Source organism: Balaenoptera musculus, chromosome 12 (genome assembly GCF_009873245.2).
Source record: "Balaenoptera musculus isolate JJ_BM4_2016_0621 chromosome 12, mBalMus1.pri.v3, whole genome shotgun sequence".
In the NCBI taxonomy this organism is placed as follows: Eukaryota; Metazoa; Chordata; class Mammalia; order Artiodactyla; family Balaenopteridae; genus Balaenoptera; species Balaenoptera musculus.
In genome coordinates this window covers 51,817,905-51,832,953 of record NC_045796.1, presented here as the reverse complement: position 1 = coordinate 51,832,953, position 15,049 = coordinate 51,817,905, and the positions used below count along the sequence as shown (strand labels likewise).

Below are 15,049 nucleotides of genomic sequence, written 5' to 3'. Positions count from 1 at the left end.
CTGAATTCTTTTAGTTTTTGCTTGTCTGTAAAGCTTTTGATTTTTCCATCGAATCTGAATGAGATCCTTGCTAGATAGAGTAATCTTGGTTGTAGGTTCTTCCCTTTCATCACTTTAAATATATCATGGCACTCCCTTGTGGCTTGCAGAGTTTCTGCTGAGAAATCATCAGTTAACCTTATGGGAGTTCCCTTGTATGTTATTTGTCATTTTTCCCTTGTTGCTTTTAATAACTTTTCTTTGTCTTGAATTTTTGTCAATTTGATTACTATGTGTCTCGGCCTGTTTCTCCTTGGGTTTGTCCTGCTTGGGACTCTCTGCGCTTCCTGGACTTGGGTGGCTAATTCCTTTCTCATGTTAGGGAAGTTTTCGACTATAATCTCTTCAAATATTTTCCTCGGGTCCTCTCTCTCTCTCTTCTCCTTGTGGGACCCCTATAATGCGAATGTTGGTGCATTTAATGTTGTCCCAGAGGTCTCTTAGGCTGTCTTCATATCTTTTCATTCTTTTTTCTTTGTTCTGTTCCAAGGCAGTGAATTCCATCATTCTGTCTTCCAGGTCACTTATCCGTTCTTCTGCCTCAGTTATTCTGGTATTGATTCCTTCTAGTGTAGTTTTCATTTCAGTTATTGTATGGTTCATCTCTGTTTGTTTGTTCTTTAATTCTTCTAGGTGTTTGTTCTTTAATTCTTCTAGGTGTTTGTTTTTTTTTTTAAAGGAGGAGGCCATTTATTTGTTTATGGCTGTGTTGGGTCTTCGTTGCTGTGTGCTGGCTTTGTCTAGTTGCGACGAGCGGGAGCTATTCTTTGTTGAGGCGCGTGGGCTTCTCATTGCGGTGCCTTCTTTTGTTGTGGAACACAGGCTCTAGGTACGAGGGCTTCAGTAGTTGTGGTGTGCGGGCTCAGTAGTTATGGCACATGGGCTTAGTTGCTCTGTGACATACGGGATCTTCCTGGACCAAGGCTGGAACCCGTGTCCCTTGCATTGGCAGGTGGATTCTTAACTACTGTGCCACCAGGGAAGTCCCTAGGTCTTTGTTAAAGATTTCCTGCATCTTCTCGAACTCTGCCTCCATTCTTTTTCTGAGGTCCTGGATCATCTTCACTATCATTATTCTGAATTCTTTTCTGGAAGGTTGCCTATCTCCACTTCATTTAGTTGTTTTTCTGGGGTTTTAGCTTGTTCCTTCACCTGGTGCATAGTTCTCTGCCTTTTCATTTTGTCTATCTTTCTGTGAATGTGGGTTTCATTCCACAGCCTGCAGGATTGTAGTTCTTCTTTTTCTGCTGTCTGCCCTCTGGTGGATGAGGCTCTCTAAGAGGCTTGTGCAAGCTTCCAGATGGGAGGGACTGGTGGTGTGTAGAGCTGGGTAGGCAGCTCTGGTAGGCAGAGCTCAGTAAAACTTTAATGTTTGTCTGCTGATGGGTGGGGCTGAGTTCCCTCCAGTTGGTTGTTTGGCCTGAGGTGACCCAGCACTGGAGGCTACAGGCTCTTTGGTGGGGCTAATGGCAGACTCCAGGAGGACTCACACCAATGGGTACTTCCCATAACTTCTGCTGCCAGTGTCATTGTCCCCGTGGTGAGCCACAGCCACCACCCACCTCTGCAGGAGACCTTCCAACACTAGCAGGTAGGCCCGGCTCAGTCTCCTACAGGGTCACTGCTCCTTCCCCCTGGGTCCTGATGAGCACACTACTTTGTGTGTGCCCTCCAAGAGTGGAGTCTCTGTTTCCCCCAGTCCTGTCAAAGTCCTGCAATCAAATCCTGCTAGCCTTCAAAGTCTGATTCTCTGGGAATTCCTCCTCCTGTTGCCAGACCCCCAGGTTGGGAAGCCTGACGTGGGGCTCAGAATCTTCACTCCAGTGGGTGGATTTCTGTGCTATAAGTGTTCTCCAGTTTGTGAGTCACCCACCCAGCGGTTATGGGATTTGATTTTATTGTGATTGTGCCCCTCCTACTGTCTCATTGCAGCTTCTCCTTTGTCTTTTGATGTTGGGTATCTTTTTTTGGTGAGTTCCAGTGTCTTCCTGTCAATGATTGTTCAGCATTTAGTTGTGATCCCAGTGCTCTAACATGGCACTGCTTCTGGTCAAAGAAATAATTTCACATTCCAGAGGCTGGGAAATCCAAGATCAAGTTTCCAATAGGATTTGGTTTCTGGTGAGAACTCTTTTCCTGGCTTGCAGATAGCCACCTTCTCACTGTGTCCTCACATAGTGGAGAGATATCTAATGTCTCTTCCTGTTTTATAAGGATAACAGTTTTAGCAGATTACTTAGCTTCTTCAGGTAAAATTTTTTTAAAAAATGTTTGTTCCTCCAGTGACTGAATTTACAAAATGGAGTGGACAGTTACCACCTTAAATCATTGTAGAAATAAACACGGTATGATAAGTAGGGAAAATTTTGATAAAAAATTCTACTGCAAAGGTAATGCTGGCACTCTTTCCTAATCAACAACCATAACTTATTCAGCTTTCCTATACTAAACACTTGGGTGAAGAAATGAAGGACCAAGGAAGCCTTCAAGAAGAAAGCAAAGGTCAAAGCAATTTCAGGCTAAAAGGGAACAATCACTCTGAGTTTTCAAAGGCTTGCCTATAGGGACACATTACAAGTGTTAATTCTTTGGGTAAGATTCACATTTACCAGACTGAATGTTTATAGTCACTGCCATTTGAAGTTTTGATCCTCAACTCATTAGAAAATTACCCAACACTGTATGTATGACCTCTTGTATTTGTCTTGTACTGCTTTTAAGCTCTTGAAATACTGAACTTTTAAACGTTTCATCCCCCTAAGACTGTAAAGCTTTTTGAGGGAAAGAGCTTTATTATGTCCCTACCCCTGTTAATCACCAAGAGGGTCACAATGAGCTCAATTAATCTACTGAATCTTTTAACTCTTTCATTTTTTTTGGAATGCCCTTGGGATATGCATTCTGTAAATGGACACTCAACATGTTTATAGTGAAAATATAATGGCTGAGAGCCTGGCCAGTGTAAACACATTCTTTCTACGTCTTAATGACAAAGGATTGCTTAGATTTAGAGAAGAAAAAGGGTGATTTCTTTTACAGTGTGTTAAAGTATTAAAAAGAAGCAACTGAAAGTTCTTTGGATTTTATGCTCTACCACAGTGCAAAGCCCTGGGTAATCTGGTCTCCTGGTTCTTCGTGCAAAGCAGAAAATCAGACTCAGTGTAACAAATTCTACTCAGCCTTGGGCACTTGAAGCTGAGAGCTGTGATCGTACATCATCTTCCACACTGCCAGCTTATAAACGAAATGCAAACTCTGGGCTTCTCAGCGGGGCAGGCACACAACGAGAGGAGCGGGGCCGAACGCAGAGGGGTCAAGCCCAGGAAGCAGTCAGAGACCTCTACCCCAGACCTCCCCCTCCGCAGACAACCCGAAGTAGAAGCGCAGTTGTACGTGGGCAGAGATGTGTGCCCAAGAGACGGGCACAGATGGACCGGGGACATTGGGAGCAAGGACACAAACCACGAAGGGTGATGGGAATCCACCTCGTGGACGGTATTTTGTGCTAGTGAGTGTGTGAACGTGTGAAATCTACTCCAGAACGGGTGGCCGCGGAGCCCGGCCTGGCGCGGCCTCCAGGGCGAAAAGAAAGAGGTGGCTTTGTTCCCGGGATGTGAATGAGGGAGCCGAGGCCGAGCTTACAAAAGGCAGCGTTCCGCGGCGAGAACACTTGTCTCGGTAGGGGCTTGGACAGCGCGCGAAACTCGCAATCAGGCTCCCGGCCGGAGCGGCCGGCTGCACAAGATGCCCGCAGTGGGGACAGCCTTGTTGGCCCCTGAGCTTCGCTCGTAGAGGCCGTGGCGCGGGCCCCGCCGCGTCCCCCAGCCGGCGCGGGCGGCCCCACGCGCCCGCCACTCGGCTGAGCTGCCAACACAACATTCCGTTTAAAAATAACACCCACGTGCGCTGGTAAACAAGCGCGCACTACCGCTGCTGCCGCGCGCTCATGGCGAGCCTGTAAGGCGCGCCCGCGCGCGCGCCCGCCCTTCTCCCGCACGTGTCTGCCGGCTCCGCCCGAGCTGCGCTAGCGCGGCCCAGTCTCCGCCCCTTCGGCGGGCCGCGCACCGCCCAGGAGCCCCGAGACCGGCCGCTGCCGGGCCCTAGCGCCCCCCGTGTTACCAGGCGTGCCCCGCAGAATGCTCTCCAACTTTCCTCCCCTGATGCCACCTCATCGAGGCTGGACACATCGTCTCAGGTCTGCTCCTTCCCTCCCCTCCCCGGTCCTCTCATGTCCCTCTCCTTTTCACTCTCCCTCCCATCAGTGCGCGGAGGACTGGCTTCTGGTTCGCCCTCTCTCTATCCTCTCCTTCCTTCCTTCGAATTTTACTCGATTGTTTATTATTTGCTGGGGGGCGGAGGCGGGGGGCGGAGAGGGGCGTCTGGGGCCTGGTGACGGGTGGCCGCGGCCAGTCAGCGCGCGGCGTGGCTTGACGAGTAAGCGGCGCGGCTTGACGAGTAAGCGGCGCAGCGAATGGCGACGCGGCGCAGAGATCCCGGGTCACGCGCTTGTGGATACAATGACATCATCTGTTTGTACGCGTCGAACTAGCTTGGTGCAGGGGCGGGGCCGCGCGTCACTTGAGTGACGGGTCCTGCGCAAAGCCCGGAGCCTGGAGTTGGCCGGGTGGGCGGATTCCTGGGTACGCTGGGTTGGACCTTTTTGTGTACGGGGTTGTTGCGGAGTCCGCTTTGGGCTCCAAGATATTTCTAGTGACTTGGAAGGATTTGGGGGGTGGGGGCGGGGAAAGATATTTATAAACCAAAGCGGATAGAATTTTGGTGTGCGTGTCGCATGTATTGCATTCTTAGTGCACAAATGAACGACTTTGGGTACTGATCGTAGGATAAGGACTTGTGAAGATATTTTTCTAAACCTAAAGGAGTACTTTTCTTTTAAAAAGTAAAAAATGCACAATTAGGTGTTTTGCCGTCATTTAAAAATTAGACTCATTATTTCCCATTCACAGTTGTTCAAAATTTGTTCTTGCATTTAGGAATGTGGAATAATCTGCTTTTCTCCCGAGTTACACTTCTCCCCTCGTTTGCCGTGAAATTCACGAAATGTGAAACATGATTGCGGTCAAGCGTCCTAGGTTAGTGCAAACCTCTTGGTGCCTGATCAAATCTGAGGGCATTGGTTTATCGAAGTCCTGAGGGCACCAACATCTTCGCTTGCCAGTATTTTCACGCTGAGGTAACCCTTGCCATCTGCGGTCAGCATCTTATCTCGGGTGTTACCTGGTGTCGGGTTCTAATGGGGAACCGGACACCAGGGCGGGCGCAGAGCCTGGCGGAGGGACGCGCTAGCTGGGGACCCCCCGGTGCCAGGCGCCCTGCTCCGAGTCAGGGAGGCCATGCGACTGCGCTGGTGGAGGGTTTGGGGCTCTGCGGGCCCCCCCCTTCTCCTGGGCCAGCGCCGCGCTTTGTTGTCGTTGAGGCTCGCGGGAGAGAGGAGGAGCCCGGCGGGGACCGCTGCTGGAGCCTGCGGAGTCCCGACCTCCGGCGCGCGGTCTCACACCCAAGCCCGCGGCTCCGCGGGGCCGGGTCGCGCAGGCTCGCGCGCGCGCACAGACACGCGCGCACACACACGCACACCAGCACACCCGGGCCCGCCGCCCAGCCCTCCCCCTGGGCGGGGACCCGCCCGCCCGCCCGCCCGCCGTCAGCTTAGGTTGAGGCACCCTGCGTGTGTCTATAACTTTGTGCTGCTGCCGCGGCCGCCCTGCTCGTGGAAGGGAGGAGGAGGAATGTGGAAGGCAGCAGCGCGCAGGCTGACAGGCGGTTCTTCAGGCGGGCTGCGGCGGCGGCCGGAGCGCCTCTTCTTGGCCGAGGTTGCGCGCCCCCTCCTCGCCCTGCCCCGGCCCCGCGCGGGATTGTGAGTCCTCCCCCCTCGTCCCTGAAGGGAAGGAACCCAGGTAGGCGCCGGAGCTGTGCAGCGGGTCGGCCGCCTTCCCGGTGACTCCGGATCTGCTTCTGAGCTGGGCCAGGCGCTTCCCTTTTCCCTCCCCGTGACTCGGTGTGCGCGCCCCTCTTCTCTCCCGCTAGTGTTTTTAAAGGACTTGAGTGAAGGGGGGAAACTGTCAAGATGGCAGCAGCGGGAGCAAGGAGGTGATGAACGTGCTGGTCCGGGTTTTCTGGCGGCCCGGGAGACTTGGTGCTTCCTGACCTGTTGGAAGATTGACGTTCCGACTTGCCCCCTCCTCTCGCTCTTTACAGGGAAGGGGGTGGAGTACACGACGCCCGCGGGAAAATAAACCACACAAACCCCCAAAGTGGCCGCTGCTGCTCGGCTCGACCCTTTGCGAATACCCGCCGAGCTGCTTGCCCCCCTTCTTCCCTGTTTCTTTTTTTTCTGGAAGTGACAAGGGCCCGTTTGCTCTCGGACCCACGTTCACTCTCTCAGCCCGCGGGCGAAGAGGGGAGAAGGGAGCTGCCCGCGCCTTCCCCGGGCTTGGGCCCTCCGCTAGGAGGGGGGTGGCAGGGGGGGCGCGGAGGCGTTAGGGCCAGGGACTGGGAGAAGAGCCGAAGACGCCACAGACTTTGGCGGCGTCGCCGCGGGAAGCACTTGAGCGGGCCGGAGCGAAACATAAACAAACGCACGCCCGCCCAGACTCGGGTTCCGACCGCGGCTGGGCTGCGCCAGCTCGGGCTGCTGCCCGCTTTAAAGGCGCGGCCCGCGCCCCTCCCCCTTCTTCCCCGCCCCTCCCCCTTCTTCCCCGCCCCGCCACCTAGCCCAGGAGAGACCTGCAGCTTCCGCGGCGGCGGCGGGGGAGTGGGGAGTGCCCCGTGAGAGTCCGTCCGTTCGCTCCAGTCTCCCCAGCGGCCTGGTAGGGGGGCCGCGTCTGCTGCGCCGGGTCCGCGGGACGCACGTCTCCAGGTCTGCCTGCTCCTGGGAGGCGGGCGCGGTGAGATCGGGAAGCAGTGGCCGCGGCGGCGGCGGCGGCGGCGGGCGAGGACTCGCCGAGGACTGGGCTCCAGCCCGGGATAACCAACTCTCCTTCTCTCTTCTCTCGTGCTTCCCCAGGCGGCGGCAGTAGCGGCGACGGCGGCGCCCGGGAGCCCGAGCCTTCGCGGCGCCCCCGTCCCTCCCCCGCCGCACCCCGCCCCGGCGCGAGAGGAGAGCGCGAGAGCCCGAGCCGCGGGCGGGCGGGCGGCGAAGATGGCAGAGGCGCCGGCCTCCCCGGCCCCGCTCTCTCCGCTCGAAGTGGAGCTGGACCCGGAGTTCGAGCCCCAAAGCCGGCCGCGCTCCTGTACGTGGCCCCTGCAGAGGCCGGAGCTCCAGGGGAGCCCGGCCAAGCCCTCGGGGGAAGCGGCCGCTGACTCCATGATCCCCGAGGAGGAGGACGATGAAGACGACGAGGACGGCGGCGGTAGGGCCGGCTCGGCCATGGCGATCGGCGGCGGCGCGGGCGGCCCGCTGGGCTCTGGACTGCTCCTGGAGGACTCGGCTCGGCTGCTAGCTCCCGGAGGGCAGGACCCCGGGTCCGGGCCAGCCCCCGCGGTGGGCGCGCTGAGCGGGGGGACGCAGACGCCGCTGCAGCCTCAGCAGACACTGCCACCGCCGCAGCCGGGGGCGGCTGGGGGCTCCGGGCAGCCGAGGAAATGCTCATCGCGGCGGAACGCCTGGGGGAACCTGTCATACGCCGACCTGATCACTCGCGCCATCGAGAGCTCCCCGGACAAACGGCTCACTCTGTCCCAGATCTACGAGTGGATGGTGCGCTGCGTGCCCTACTTCAAGGATAAGGGCGACAGCAACAGCTCTGCCGGCTGGAAGGTGCGTACCCACCTGGGGCGGGCGGCCAGACCCGCCGGGCCTCCTGCGCATTGCGAGACGCGCCTTCGATTCGTCGGAGCGCGCCTGCGGGCGCCGGGGAGAGGGGTTGGCAGGGAGAGCCTCCGCTGTGAGGCTTTGGGGGTTCTGTGTGACCCCGGAGGAGGGGAACCCGGGGATGGCCGCGCAGGCGGCGGGAGGGGGAGAGGAGGCTCCTGGGGAAGCGTCGGGCATGGCCAGGTGAGGAGAGGGCGCGAGGGACGCCGGCGAGGGAAGGACAGACGGACAAGAGTGCATTTGCCGGATTCCTGGGTCATCGCAGAGGAGGTAGGTCCTCGGCCAACTTTGGAGTCGATTTCCCGGTAGTGGGTGCACGCGAGGCCGCTGCGGGTGGAGTGAGGGGACGTGTTTGGGAGTCGGTGCCCGGAGGTGAGGTTGGATGTGTGGTTTCCAGTTGGTCGCAGGAGCATGGTGTGTTGTGACTAGCTGGATGAGAACCCTTGTGTCCAAAGTTTCGGGCTTGTGGGTGTTAATTAATTCCCACAGGCATATCGATCCCATGGCAAAAAGCAGTGGTTGTAAACCTTTTCCTGGCCGGTTCTCTTTCCTTGCCTGTGTTGACACCTGTATTCCTCAGAGATGTCTCAACAGCAAACCTGCCTCGGAGTAGCCTCTGAGATGATTTGGGACCTGGAACGGGCCAGCCCTGCCACCTCGACAGGGACTAGCCGCACCTGCTGCTTCCCCACTGAGGCCTGGACTCTGGCCCTGTCTGAGGCATGGGCTCCAGGTGTGGAGGACCGGGGCCTGGCGCTTCACCTAAGCCTTTGGGAGGGAGGTTTGCTGGCAGGGCTGGACTGTAATGGCTTCTACCTATTTTTATAAGTGAACCTGAAGAGAGGCTCTCTACTGCTCCTTTTCTGTCTCTTGGGGCACTGGACACGTGGTAAGGAGAGAGGTGTGGAAAGGCCTATGATGTAATGACTTCCTGCAGTTGGGCATCCAAAGAGATTAACTCCTGTGCCCCTGCTGGGCTGCTGATACCCAGCTGCTTTGCTCTTGCACCTCATCCTCCTGGTCCCGTCTCCTAAGATATGAATGTGTACCAGGCAAAAGAGAGCCCTGTGCCTTGTGCAGTTGGAGATACATATCATTTGTCAGTTGCTTCTATTAACAAGTTAGCCTTTTTTTTTTTTTAAATTAAAGAGGTAGTTGCTTTCTCCTTCTGTCCTTTCCTTCGTTGTCTTTGGGGAGCCCTGTACTTCCTGGATTCCAGTGGGTGTGTAAAATAAGAATAATTTGACCTTAGGCGGAGAACTGAAACACTTTAGAAGAGTCAGTGTATGAAAAAGCTAAAGAATTTAGTGTTATTGACTTTTAATTTGCTTTAAAAAAAATCTTGCAAAGTGCCTTTAAAATTTTTTTTTTATGGCTAGTATTGGGAAGGGCTAGTTTAGATACTTTAAAAGGAAAACGTATGCTTTGATATTATTCCACAAATCTATCTCATCCTTGAACAAATGCTGATATTATGAATCTTACATTTGATTTAATTTTATTGCTTTGCAAAGGAATACGATTTGTGTGATATGAGGGATATTTATGAAACAGATGAGAGTTTCATTTCAAAACAGTGCTAATGTGATACCTTTAAAAATTGAGTTTCCAAGTGGATAGTAAGGGTTAATCTCAATGTTCAGTGTTAGGAAGGGGTGAATTTCTGGGATCTAAGAAGATGGATTTTGGGGGATGGTAGGATATTTTCCAAATTTCTCACACTTGAAATTTAGTCCTACATATTTTGAATTTGGTGCAGAAAATCTATTAGTTAAAAGTTAGCTTTAAGTTAGTTAAAAAGTTAACATAGGAAGGGTTTTTACCTTTCTTATTATTTTTAAGATTATGAAGGTAATTTAAACTGCACAAATAATGTTTCTTGCATCGTGTTTATAGTTAAAGATAATACCAGTTTATAGTATTTGAGTTTTTTATAGTATCTGAATTTAAGATTTGTGTGAGAAAGTGGTATTACCAAAAGTAGCCATGAGTTGAGACTGGATTAATTATGTTTTCATGTAGCTTGCAGGATTTGCAATAGAGATTTTGGACCTAGTCATAAACTTTGTGGTTTTATGTCCTAACTATTTTTGGTCTCATGGTTTCTTTTTTCCTCCTCTGTTATCTCATCTTTCTTTAACTAAGATCTTATGAAATACTGTGAATTGAAACTGCCCAGCCCTAATATGTTTAATACAGGTCACATATTCTATGAGTATTTTTACTTGAAAATTTTACACCAATTCCATTTCTGAGTATCACACGAAAACTAATCCTTGAAGACTATAGGGATATAATTTAGTTGAAGAGTTTTTGTAAGATGACCTTTATCAAAAGATGCAGCCATGCAGGAACTTCCAAATCTTTGATGATGGAGAATGCCCTTTGAAACTGGGGCTGCTGGTTTCACATTCCGATTATGACTAATAGCCAAGCTTTTTTGTGCTTGTGGTTTAGTGGGGGGTGGAAGAAGAGGGACAAGGGAGAGGTCAGGAGCTAATTGTGACCCATTTCCATGCATCGGAGTTTCAGGAGTTGATTTCTATCATGATTAGTCATTTTGGAAGCATGCATGTGCATTTAAACCACACTACTTTCATTCTGAGTTATGCATGAAGGTTTTTAACTTCTAAAAATGTCTAGAATTCAGGTTAACCTCTCCTAGTCATGTGTACACATAGGCATAATATGCAGGGTCTAGGCCTTACTTCTTTTGTAGCTTTTTGGGCTATTGTATTATGAGATCTTGTAACCAGAATTATCACTCTAAGATCATAGACTGAATTAGAAAAGAGGACTTAGAGATCAGAATTGAGACCCGTGGCTCAAAATCCTGGTTGCATGTTAGAATTACCTGGGAGCTTTTAAAAAATACCAGTGCCCAGAGAACCTGATTTAACTGGGCTGATGTGTGGGCATTGGTTGGTGGGGTTGTTTTAGTTTTATTTTGAAGTTTCTCAGGTGATTTTAATGTACAGCCAGGATGAAGTTTGCAGATCTCCTTCAACCCCCTTATTTTATAGATGAAGAACTTGATTCTTCAAGTTAATCACTTTTCTAAGGTCACACAGCTAGTTAGTACAGAGGTAGTTAGTAGCCGTGGTTCTAGAGATCTTTTTTACACTGTTTTTCTCTTTAAATTGATCCTTTTTAAAGGTTATTTATTAAATACTGAGTAGTCTTATGTAAGTAGAAGTTGTTTTCCTGAAAAGCATATTTGCCTCTCAATCTCAAAAATCTTGGTTATTGTTTCAGCATTGGAGGATGGATGATTATTGATGGAGGCTGAGTGAGTGCACAGTGTTTTTAAAGCTGTCTGGTGCCTATCAGGATGGATACTTAGGAACTATGAAGTGACAAAGGAGGCAAAAAAGAGAGCATTTTAACAAAAGGAGGAAGCTCTTGGTTAACTGAAGTTTGTCGGATGCAAACTGTGCCAGGGAGAAAGGTGATGGCTATCTTGCAGGTTCCCTTACCTCGGGCATGAAAGTAGAAATGAATAATCAGATGTGGTTAAGAGGGGAAAAGTTTACATTTCCTTTAATTCAGATTCAGCTTACTTGCATCGCACCTGTAACTGAGCTGGTGAGTTGTCTGTTTCCTCCTGTCTCAGGCAGACCTCTAGGACTCCAGGGTTTACCTGGTAAGGCCCATTTATTACTGATTGTCCTACACACGTCCACACATCTGTGGTTCCCATGGGTCAGGGCACAGTCACGTTAGGCAGCCATGAGTTTCTGTGGTGTTTCCTACAGTTTCATAAATGTAAGATACTGTGTGAGGACTTCTGCTGCTGCTGCAGAGGATGATTCTTCAAGAGACCGAGTCTTCCTTCATGTGAGAATGTGTCCTCTCACCAGTTCTTACCAAGGTTGAAAGATGAGGGCTGACCCGCCACATAAAGCTTGCTCACGTCCTCACTGTTCTAGCTTTTTAGATGAACGCACCCAATTCCTTTTCAACATACTGTGTTTAAAAAATGTTATTTTAACTGCAACTTTGATGTTTAAAAATATTTTTAACAATTTCAAAATGACAAACTCATAATAATTCCATATTGGCCTCTAATTTTGACCTCAGTCACCTTCTGGAGTAAAGGGCCAGTTACGGTCGTGCCATGTATGAGGAATCTGTCTGCAGCTTGGCCCCTGTTGCTAAAATGCTGTTTTGTAATTTCCTTTGGCAGTACTGTCTTCGTCAGTGATTCTCAACTAACATACTTCCTCTTTCTACAGCAGCAGTACACCAGGGGGACTGTTTTTCTTCTTTTTCAAAGCTGTGTCATCGACCTGTGAGGTGAAGAAATTGGCCCTTTTAGACTTTGATCGGTGAGCCCCGTGTAGCAGAGAGACTCTTTTAAAAAGAAGCTGTTTGTTTTGATATGTTTATCTCCTTCTTCGAAAATGAAATGAAACTATGCAGACTTATTTTTAGGAGTTTTTAGGAGGATTCTATTTTAAGAGAATGACACCATAGAAGAACATCTTGTAGTTAAACTTTTTAATACTCTAATTGTGATGCTTACTTAAAACCTGCAAGGTATTTTTATTTGGAAAATTAATGAAGAAGCCTTGTCCCACTAAAAAATCATTTACTTGGTTTTCAAAAAGTTTAGCAGACACCATTCATCCAAAGATCTTTATAAAAATGCAAAGATAAGACTTTCTAGGCCAGTGCCTTCTGGGGAGGTACCCAAATTACCCATTGCTGATCAGATTCCAGATTCCCTGGGCTGGAGAGAATATGGAATTTATTTTGTTTTCATACTCATTCATCTTGTCTGTGAGGAACAGACTTGCTCCTATTTTTGACTCCTCATTTTTCTCCTCACCGTATCCTGTATCACAAATGGAGGAGCCCTGAAGACCACTTTGGCTTTTTGCTGCTATAGAAGGAGCTGGGGATGACACATATGTAGGTGGGTTAGTATCAGTGGATGATACAGCTGGCGTACAGTAAGTGAGTAAAAGATTGGAAAGAGAAAACCTTTTTACCCGTTTGCATTTCATGTCATTTGATTCATTCAGCAAGTATGTATCAACGGCATACAGTGTGCAGGGCGTTCTGCTGGGCCCAGGGATGTAGTGGTAGCACAAGGCAGATAAGGTTCCAGTTCATAGGAGTTCGTATTCTCTTGGGGGAAGACAGAAAATAGACATGCAAATCTGTGCTCTGTAAACTTGTCCCTTCTCTTTGCCTTTTTTCCCCTCTGTACTTCTACTTTCCTTAGTGCTTCGGCTCTCTGCAGAGAAGTTACCAGCCAACGGCAAAGTCGAAGTTGAGCTCTGGCTTGGAGCTGGCTTTTAGCTCTCTGCAGATCATCTTCAGCTTGCTTTAGAGATGCAAGGCCACTGTCACATGGCTCCTGCAGTTTGGGTTTGTTTGGGAGAAGCTGGGGCCTTCCCAGGCCCACCCGGATTAGAGCATGCCTGTGGCCCTGGACTAATCTGGGGTCCCCAATTCTGTCTCGTGGGGCTGTGGTATAGGACCGGCCTCTCGGAGTAGATGTGGAGCCTTGATGTAGTCGAATCATCTGTATTGCTTCTTGCCTCAAATTCAGAACTAAACGAAGTCTTAAAAATCCTCTAACTACTTAATTTTGCAAGTGAGGAAACAGGCCAGGAGCATGTGAGGGACTACCTCAGGGACCCACAGCTAGCAGGGGTGGAGTTAAGAGTGTCTGTGTGAACTGAACCCAGGGCACAAGTGTTCTGTAATATCTGTTACTAACCATTGTGGTTTCACAGCTGTTCGAGTCATCTCCATTTCTGCAAACTCTTACTTCATTTTCTCTCCTCTGCTTCCCCTCCCCCATCCTCTAGGCTGGCTGGCAGGACAGTAGCTGTGTTTCTCTTTTTGCATTCTGCATCAGCACTCTCCGCTCACCTTGCTGGAAAAACCTACTCTCTCAACCCCACCCTACCCTGCCCACCCTCTGACTCCTGTCTGTTCCTTTTGCCATTTTTCTGTGACTCCTGTATATTCTCAACTACAGTGTAAAAGCCTTGAAAACAAGGAAGGTGTCTAACAGACAGAAGCATTTCTGATGCTGGGATCTGCTCTTGGGATCATTACGTCCTCAGCCCGTGAGCTTAGCCTTGTTCGGGGACAGTGACACTGAAAGGGGATGACGTGACTCAGGAGTGGGGTGACGTCATGTGTAGAGTCTTTTGGATGCTTGTAGCCATGAAGGTGGCCCAGACCTCCTAGCGTTGGTGTCGATATGATGTAGTGTAATTATGAAATGATGCTCTGCTATCTAAGGCATTTCTTGTAGTGTCTTATTTCTGCAGTTCTAGTGTAGAGGTCCTTGAAAACTTCATCAGTGCCAGTCACTACCCATCACAGAAACTGAGGGAAACCTGATCTTCGGATGACTTTTCCTTAAGAGAAGGTTGAAATCAAGTCTTCCCTGTGTGTGTGGACCCCAGTTTATGCAGCATCAATATGACTGTCTAGAAAGAGTCACCATGGCATTGTTCAGCCTAAAACGTATATACTTATCCACTGTAGGAGCAGAGCTGTGGTGTAAAACTAAGTTGTCCATAATGCTCTGCATCTGGGGGTATAAATCCTAGATGTACGTGAAGTTTTTTATTTATGGATTGGAAAATAGAAGTCACATATGAAGGAAGGAGAGAGAGCGAGCAGTCTGAGCTGGACCTTTCCAGGGCTAGTGTGCAACTCTTCCGAAGCAGTTTTCTGAATAGGTGGTTCAAATAGTGATTATCATAGGAGATCCCGATTCTGATCGCATCACTGCCCAGACAGGCTCAGCATCTAACCATTTTATTCTTGACTGAACAACTTTCATTTCTCAGTGTTGCAGTTTCCCCAGTTGGAAAAAGAAGTATAATAGCAAGCACCCATAGAATGTCGTGATGTATCACTCCTTCCCGGTGAGACACACATGTATAATTAGAGTATGTTTCAAGCTGGGCTTTTTTTTTTTTTTTCACCCAAGAGTGTGCATTTTCACTTGGACCTTTTTTTGTGGTTTTAATCTTGAGGCTTTTTCTCTGGAGTGTGTTAGTCCCTACTATGGGATAACATTACAAAGTGAAGTAGACTTAAGTTCTCTGGTGGCCTGTGGTACCTGCACTAATTTGCTACTTCTATGATTGTCTGTGGTGAAGAAGCCAGGTTATCTTCTGGGGGCTCACCATGCCTGGGTGTCCA

The 15,049-nt window shown here is 49.9% G+C and overlaps 1 protein-coding gene across 8 annotated transcripts in view; it reads left to right on the top strand.

Annotated features, from left to right (window-relative positions):
* Positions 1-4,215: 4,215 nt before the first annotated feature.
* The window catches only part of FOXO3 (forkhead box O3), a 119,667-nt gene continuing 108,833 nt past the window's right edge, over positions 4,216-15,049 (top strand). For 5 of the 8 annotated variants that reach the window (XM_036871455.1, XM_036871458.1, XM_036871462.1 and 2 more), the window contains exons 1-2: positions 5,788-5,914; positions 7,064-7,816. In XM_036871455.1, coding sequence (XP_036727350.1) covers positions 7,199-7,816 — 618 coding nt within the window. In that variant the 5' untranslated portion in view covers positions 5,788-5,914; positions 7,064-7,198. Of the gene's footprint in view, positions 4,235-5,787; positions 5,915-7,063; positions 7,817-12,105; positions 12,199-15,049 lie in introns of those variants that run through there. The other 3 variants (XM_036871460.1, XM_036871459.1, XM_036871456.1) reach the window with 3 other exon arrangements.